Source organism: Anticarsia gemmatalis, chromosome W (genome assembly GCF_050436995.1).
Source record: "Anticarsia gemmatalis isolate Benzon Research Colony breed Stoneville strain chromosome W, ilAntGemm2 primary, whole genome shotgun sequence".
Lineage (NCBI taxonomy): Eukaryota > Metazoa > Arthropoda > Insecta > Lepidoptera > Erebidae > Anticarsia > Anticarsia gemmatalis.
The window spans coordinates 5,771,012-5,780,064 of NC_134775.1; the positions used below are offsets into that span (position 1 = coordinate 5,771,012).

The 9,053-nt window shown below is 38.8% G+C and overlaps 1 protein-coding gene across 1 annotated transcript; it reads left to right on the forward strand.

Annotated features, from left to right (window-relative positions):
* Positions 1-7,464: 7,464 nt before the first annotated feature.
* LOC142985860 (uncharacterized) lies at positions 7,465-8,466 on the forward strand. The gene has a single exon (XM_076134104.1). It carries the CDS (start codon positions 7,465-7,467, stop codon positions 8,464-8,466), a length of 1,002 nt encoding a protein of 333 aa, XP_075990219.1.
* The last annotated feature ends 587 nt before the right edge of the window (positions 8,467-9,053 follow it).

Here is a 9,053-nt window from a genome sequence, read left to right on the forward strand (position 1 = left end):
CGTATCTGTATTGACGCCATTTTATTATCAAAGACTGCAAATCTTTTTGTAAATTGGGTCCTCTATACATTATATCGTTGAGGCTAAACCCGCTAGATGTCTTCGCCGAAGCGTTAAACACCACTCTAAGCTTCGTTGTACAGGACTCTGCTCGCTGCACAGCGTGATGAGGAAGAAAACAAGACATATTTGATTCTTCACGATTGTTATGATATATTGTAGATGGGATCATATGATGTAATGCGATATATTCATTAATAAACGCTCTATACTGCTCTGCTAAATTTGGTTGTTTTACGAATCGCCGTTCTAAGTTACGGAACTGAGCTATAGCCATTCCTTTCGATACTCCTATACGATCACGTAATTCCTGCTTGATAGGTAATTTCACTACGTATCGACCGTCATCTCTTCGTTCTGTAGTGTTCAAGTAATAGTCGATACATGTCTGATCTTCTGACGACAAGGTGGAGTCAGCGTCTATGTCCTCAACCTCCCAAAATTTTTGAATATTTGCTATGTCATTTAGTACTACATTACAATGATAAGACTGCATTTTGCCAAACAAAATCCAGCCTAGCTGCGTTTGCTCTGCTAAAGGTAAGGATGGTTCATCACCTCTGCTTATCCCACCCATTTTAATCAAGGCGTAAATATCTGACCCTAGAAGTAAATCAATCGGACGACTCACGTAGAATTCTGGGTCTGCTAAATTAATGTTCTGAATAAACGCCCATGACGGTTTTACAAACGTAGCATTAGGTAATTTTTTCATTAAGCTGTTCATAATAAGTACATCTGTACTAAACGTAAAGTTATTATATATTGAATTACATGATATGCTAATCATTCCTTTAGAATTGCTGGCGTTTTCGCCTATACCGTAAACGACACCTCTACAAAATGTCCGCTTTACTCCTAATCTTTGTGCCGCATTCTCTGATATTAAAGAGACCTGCGAACCCTGATCAATCAATGCTCTCAATGTATGAGGTGTACCATCTTCTGCTATAACATTGATTAAAGCCGTTGCTAAAAGTATCTCAGCGGGGTTCGCTGGCGACACGTGTAAGTTATTGCCCAACTGTGTAGTGGGTTTCGCAATTAACTCGTGACTATTATTTGCAGATTTAGTTTTTACACAGGCGTCATGTAACAACGAGTTATGCTTTCCGTTGCAATTTCGACACCGTTTTGTGGAAATGCATGTCTTGCCATTATGATCGTATAAACAATTAATACATATTTTTAACTCCTTTGCCTTTTTGTATTTTATTTCACTTGGCATAGAGTTGAAATTTTTACAATGATACAAACTATGATTTTCGCCGCACAAGGGGCATTTTATAGAGGTCACCGGAAATGATTTAGTTATATTTTTATTGAATGAATAATTATATGGTTTCCTTACAAATTCATGAGACTTAGATTGACTGTTATGCGAGGATTTTGGCAAAATTTGGTCTTGTTTTCGCTTAGTTGATTCAAGACTAATAAATTTGCTTTCGAGAAACGATAAGAAATCTTTTAAGATAGGTAACTCCCGTGGTGATTTTAAAGATTCTACGTAGTCATTAAAAGTATCACTATCGAGTTTTTGTGACAATATATGTACTAAAAATGGATCCCATGTGGATACATCTACTTCCAAATTTTTAATAGCGTGCAGCGTCTCAAGGGTGACGTCATGCATCTTTTTGATTTGCGCTAGCGACTGTTGGTTTATGCTAGGGAGCCCTAAAAACGTATTCATGTGCGCTGTGAATAATAACTTCCTATTATTGTAACGATTCAAAAGTATTTCCCAACACGCTCTATAATTATCTGAGCTTATAGTTAAATGTTGTATAAGTCTCTCAGGTTCGCCACGTAATTTACCTTTAAGAAATTGCATTTTCTGGGCTAATGATAATGAAGGATTATTGTGGATCGCTTCGTTGAACAAATCCTTAAAGGATGTCCACTGCTGATAGTTTCCGGAGAATATAGGTATTTCTATCTTTGGAACCGATTTCTCTCTGTGTACTACAGACCATAATTTCTGATTGATCGCTTTTTTCATGTTATTAAAAATTATTTCGTGGCTCGTAAACATACTTTCATACTGCTCTTCTTCTCCATCAGATTCCATGTAAATTTCCCAATGAAGAGAGTCTATCGCAGTCCAACGCATCTGCAACTCCTTGAGAACATCTTCAAATTCCCATTTTTCGCTGATGTTTTCCAGTTGGATACTATCCGCCGTTCGCATGAAAGCTTTAAAGTTGACAGTCTGCTTTCGTAACAGATCATCTAGTTTGCTCGTACAACCTCTGGTTATCATACGTCGTGACGTACCTGCTTCAGGTTCAGAGGAATTTCCTGCTCTTGAAGCTTCCTCTCGCTGCTCTGCTTCCTGTCCCATGGGTTTGGTGTTAGTTGAGGGAATCTGCGTCAAAGATTGCTCCTGACTTTGCTGAAAGATAATTTCTTTTGCTGCTAAATATAACTGCTTCGTCTTCTCATATTCCTTGTTAGTCACATAAATATGATATTTTATTCCTAACCCAAAAGTTCTCCAAAATGTCTAAACGTCTTCTAAAATAATCGCCTGTTCTCCGCTCTATTCCTGCTTTTTGTAAATTTTTAATAAACTTACTGATAGCTTCCGCAATTTCCTGCTGATTCACATACAAATCAGAAATCTCCATCTCAGATTAGGTTAAGAAAAATATGGAAAGATCTTACTTGAAACCGCTAACTTTTCTACTCTGTTCTGCTTACTGACTGCTGCCGGCGGTTTGCTCCTGCTGGTTGCTGCTTGCTTCTGCTGGTTGCTGCTTGCTAAGTCACCAAACTACACCACGTGTCCTGAACACCACTTGTTAAGTTATTCGCGTATTCCGACACTTTTTTGATGCTATAGTCCCCGACGCGCGAGGTCCAGTGCTCGAAGGACCAATTTGTTGGGCGTGTGATGAGGTCAACAAATGAAAGATAGAAGTTACGGTAAAAATAGATATATTGCTAAGGTTTTGAGTATCGTAACCGCGGAGCACGTTTGGTGGAGCCCGTATCTATACCTGTCGGTATCCGATCGCGAACTGTCGATAGCGACGCGTGTTAATTGCGACGCGTGTAAAGTATTTTTGCTGACGCTACTGTTGTGCGGGCATTGCACCGTACACTAGCAAAGTTATCGTTATTTGATTTTGTATTTCGTGACAATAAATCCTGAGCTTCAGAAATCCACTTAAAATACGCAGACTCAAACTCGTTTCGTTCCATCATTTGACTGTTAATATCGTCCACTGAACACTCTAATCGTAACTGAACCTCGTCGCATTGAGCAAATACCGATTCCATCTTACCTAATCGTAGTTGCAATTCGTTAATCTGTGACGGGTTTAACGAATCCTCCAAACCGTTTAAATAATTAGAGAACGCCGTGAAGCGTCCTTTATAGCTTGCCCTTCTTTTAACTAACTCCTTCTCTTCAGACATTCTGGGAAACCGGTAATTAACTGAAATAATATCGAAAGAACAACTTAATGACTTAAATAAACAATTAACAATACTTTATGCAGCTGAAATACAAACAAATTACAGGTCAATTTATGATAAAAGTTAAAGTAGGGCCTAAATAATCATTACCTAACACTAGACTGCTTAATACATTTTTACACACAGAACATCATTGCATTGGCTAGAAACTACAACACATAACGGCATATAATGAACAATATAACCAAGTTTCTAATCAATTATAATAACGCAATTGGTTACATGCATAAAAATGAACAGTTAACTAGGTACAACAATCTAATAAAAGTAGGTAAGTACTAACCTTCACAATAATTGTCGAAACTTACTACACGTTTTACCTTAAAACAAACCTAATTTAATACACTGGGTTTTCACCAATATCACGATGGATACTGAACACTGTATAAATACTTATATTACTTATATAATATTATAAAGCTGAAGAGTTTGTTTGTTTGTTTGTTTGAACGCGCTAATCTCAGAAACTACTGGTCCGATTTGAAAAATTATTCCAGTGTTAGATAGCCCATTTATCGAGGAAGGTTATAGGCTATATATCATCACGCTACGACCAATAGGAGTAGAGTACCAGTAAAAAGTGTTACTAAAACGGGGAAAATTATGACCCTCTAGCTGACCCGCGCAACTTCGCTTGCGTCACATTAGATAGAATAGGTAAAAATTTTCCCCGTTTTAGTAACACTTTTTACTGGTACTCTACTCCTTTTGGTCGTAGCGTGATGATATATAGCCTATAACCTTCCTCGATAAATGGGCTATCTAACACTGAAAGAATTTTTCAAATCGGACCCGTAGTTCCTGAGATTAGCGCGTGGTGGTATTAAAGAAAATAATAGAGCTAGGAAAGGTGGTGAAGGCGATGTAAAGTTTAAAGAAGGCGATACTATTTTCGGTTAAGATGTAAATAAACGTAAAAGTAAGGATAAGCCCCGATATACAAAAGCTAAGGTATTGGAGATAGAGATACTAAAATTCCTATTAAAAATATAAAACGCTCTCCACAGGTGCGTCGTGTTACTGATGACAGTGACAATGCCGTCGCTGGCCCTTCATCTGCAAACCCTTGAAGGAAATCCAGGAATACTACCGATGAAACAAGGCCAAGCATATTTCCAAACCAATCATTGGACTATTGTAAAAGCTATCAATCTTGAACAGATTTATTAAGATTTACATTATATCTCTACAAACTATCAAAAACTTTGTAATGTAATCGATTGGAATGCATCATATTCACAAGAAATCTTTAGTATAAAATTACATACAGAGTCTATACGCGATATAACTATGGAAGAGTATCAGCAACTTATACCATCTAAACGCTTTAAGCGTGGCCTCATTAATCCATTGGGTTCTATTATAAAATTTATAACCGGTAATCTAGACCATGATGATGCTCTACAATATGATAAACTTATTTCAAAACTAAATCACAATCAAATCATTATATCTAAAAAGTTAACTCTGGTCTCTAAAATGTTTGATGGCTTTATAAATAACACAGAAACTGTTGGACAGAATAAAGTTAATTTTCATAACAGATTGACTAATATTGAAGTAATAATTAAAGATTTAACTGTCCAGCAAAATATTTGGAATTTTCTAACTTATGTAATTGGGTTATTCAATGTTTTTATGAGTAGCTTTCGCACTATATTTATTAGATTAAGTGAAATTGAAACTGCACTAGCACTAAGCAGGATATCCATTTTACATCAATCAATTGTAAACTCTTCAGAACTTTTATATCATTTAAAATTAATATCTGAATCTGAGAGTCTAGTATATTATCCCAATGAATCAAACTTGTTAAAGATAGAAGAGATTATAACTGTCAAAACTTTTATTAAAAATGATCAAATAACATTTATAATGGAGATCCCACTTACTGATAATGCTACTTATAATTATTATAAAATATATTCCTTACCAATATTCCATGAATCTGATAATAAAACCCTTACTATCTTCCCAAAATACCCATACCTATTGGCGAAAGAAAGTACATACTTACCGATCGTAACACCGTGCCGATCATTCTCTGCTGGCAGCCGCTTCCTGTGCAGTGCAGAAAATCGAGTTCCTTACTATGAACTTACCTGTATTGAGCAGGTTATGAATTTTGAAGATGACCTTTCTCGCTGCAAGCAACACGCAATCCAAATTGAAGAGGTCAGGGTCCAGCAAGTTTCCGTTGACAATTGGATTTTGTACAGTAGACTGAGGACTACGCTAACAAAACACTGCAACAATGCGGTTAGCAAGCAGCTCGTATTTGGTACTTACCTTATGACCATTGACGAATCCTGTGAATTGGAGATCCGTGGCATTCACATCCACCATCGCATCCTCGTAGAAACAGAAAGAGTGGAAAGAATTCCAATTATCACCTTACCCCAGTTACGAGCGAACGCGACTCTATCCAGTACACGTGCACTTAACATGAAAGACGTAAGCTTGGATGAAGTTAAACATACGGCGTACTCATTAAAAAATAGTGAAGTGATTGAAAGTGTTTTTGATGAAAATAAAAGTAGCTTCAGTGCGTCTTTAGTGTACGTAACTTTAGGTTTAGTCATATTAAGTATTTTTGTGTTTTCCCTTTATGTGTTTCGGCTCAAATTGTTGAAATATACGTGTTATAAGAAAAATTATCGGAAACAATCTCAAATCGATTCTCCCGATATTTTCCTCTTAAGGTCGGAGGAGCTATGGTAACACCCACACCTTCAGCCTGAAATTAAGTTTAGAATATAGTTTATGCTTAGCCAGCGGAATGCTGACAATTCTTAGAAATAAGATAAGCCGGGCCCAACGGATGTGTCTCTCCTGAGGGTCTAACTGTCGTAAACAAGTTAAAATTAAAACAGCCTCCGAATCGGCTACACATGTATTTTTGTGTTTAATTTCTCACTTTAATTTGAATTAAATTAGTTTTAAAAAAAATGTTTTCCCGCTCCGGAACAAGAGTATGTATTCATTAACAATTATATATCAAACACTTTATGGATAAACGCAGAACATTTTTATAGAAATGAGTTTAACCTATAAATCTGACAAAATGAAAATTTACTCTAATAGATACCTACATGCAAAACAATTACTGTTTAATATACTGATACGTTCACAATTATGCACAAACACATTTCTTAAGGAATAATGTTGTGATAAACACAAATATTCTAATTTGTTAGAGAGCGCGCGAAAGATGTAAACAGTAAACAAACATCATCAAACATTACCTAATGTCAAACTGGAAAAGAACGTTCCACTAATATAGGGTGTCCGGTGGCAGAATTTGGATTTCAAAATCAGATAATAAGAAAACTACAAAATATTTATTTTTATTTCAATGATAATAATAAAGCAGGGAAGTGCGGGTTTTATTTCTTAAAAATTATGTCGTCCAAATGTTGACCGTTACGTCGGACACACTCTTGGAATCGTGCTTCAGTATTCCGCGCCACTCGCTGGAGAAGAGACGTCGGGATGCCATTCACCTCGCGAACGATATTTTCTTTTAATGCTGAGATGGTCGGCGGGGCTGACCTTTACTTTTGAGGTACCCCCACAGAAAAAAGTCCATCGGAGTAAGATCTGGCGACCTGGTGGGGGGTGGGGTGGGGGTACCTCAAAAGTCAGTCATAGTGCAGTGTGATGCGCGCTCGACTACGGACGTGTATCCACTGTACACGGCACGAATTATTTTATTCGCGTTTGGCGCGGCCATAGCCGCTGCACGGTGACATTATGAGTTCGAAAAAACTCATATTGAACGAATTATTGGCGTTCCTTGTCCATGCAATTGATTACATGGATGAGGTGAGCATATTGCAAATATGCCGATCGAACTTCAAGGAGGAAGATGTCAGCAGCGCAAAGCTGCTACTGTTCCAGTCTCTTGGAAAACTGGACTAGATGCCGTCTCGTCGCAGAGAGGGCTCCGAGAAGAGTCTTCAAGATATAATTGATATGTTGAAGAAGACCGACCCAGACGACGTGCCTGACTTCGTGGCGAAAGAGCTAAGTAAACTGCCTCCCGTCACGTTCGATCACGTCGATGTAACTAGACTGCTGAAGGACATCACGTCGTTAAAAGCTGAGATGACTAAGATGCAGTCCAGACTAGAGGCCTCAGACACTATCATTGCTGAGCTGCGTGCAGAAATAACATCATTGCACAACGTTGGTTCAGTAATTAGGTCACCAGAGGCCTCAAAGGTGAACACTTGCCGCGGACCGCAGACTGCCTCCATAAGCAGTTTTGCATCGGCGAACTCAAGTGCGTCACCAGCTGCCGATATCGCTGACGAAGCTTTGCTCGCCGCCGTCGTCGCATGCGCCTCTACACCGGCCACTGTGACATCACGCGTAGGTACAACGACCCCTGCACGTGCCTACGCCGATATAGTCGCTAAGAAAACACCTGCAGCGCAGACAAAGCGACAAATTATAAAAGGGGTTAAACAGAAGAGCTGCCTATCCACCCAGAAGGACAACACAGAGCAACCGAAGGAACAGGCCGACAAGGATGGCTTCATCATGGTACAGAAGAAGAAAAAGAAGCCGAATCAAAACAAGTGCGGCACTGGACCGACCGGACCGAATTTCTTGCTGCGTCCCGCTGTACCAGTGACGCCGCTGTACGTGTCCAGACTGCATTACTCTACAAAGGTTGAAGAGATTGTAGAGTACATACAGACGAAAACGAAGTGGACTTTGAGAGTTCAGAGGTTGGAATCACGTCACAATGTGGGTTTTAATGCCTTCGTGGTGAGAGTGCCAACTGAGCAACTCACAAAGTTCATGGAGCCAGAATTTTGGCCGAAAGGTGTTGTTTTCCGGCGATTCCGTGGCCGGATACCCGATACTGCGCGATACACGACGCCGACGCTGCACAATAGTAGTAATCGTGTATAATTATAAGTTATATTAATTATGTATGTATTATTAGTATATTTATATTTTTAATTTGTAATTTGTTTATTGTATTTTCTATGGGCCTCAGTTGCCTGAAATAAATGAATAAATAAATAAAAAAAAGTAAAGTTTATGAAACAGCCCCGACCATCTCAGCATTAAAAGAAAATATCGTTCGCGAGGTGAATGGCATCCCGACGTCTCTTCTCCAGCGAGTGGCGCGGAATACTGAAGCACGATTCCAAGAGTGTGTCCGACGTAACGGTCAACATTTGGACGACATAATTTTTAAGAAATAAAACCCGCACTTCCCTGCTTTATTATTGTCATTGAAATAAAAATAAATATTTTGTAGTTTCGTTATTATCTGATTTTGAAATCCAAATTCTGCCACCGGACACCCTATACTTATGCGCGATGCTTAGCTTATATTTTCGCTCTTTCGCTCTTGCACGCAGCTCGCGCCGCGACAGAAACATAGGTAAGATCATGTGTCCGCCGCGGAGCGAGCGCTGTAACGCGCGAGGTAATCCGCTCTTCCTCCGGCTTGCTCGCCACTATGCAGCGCGGTGTAAAGCGCGATCCAA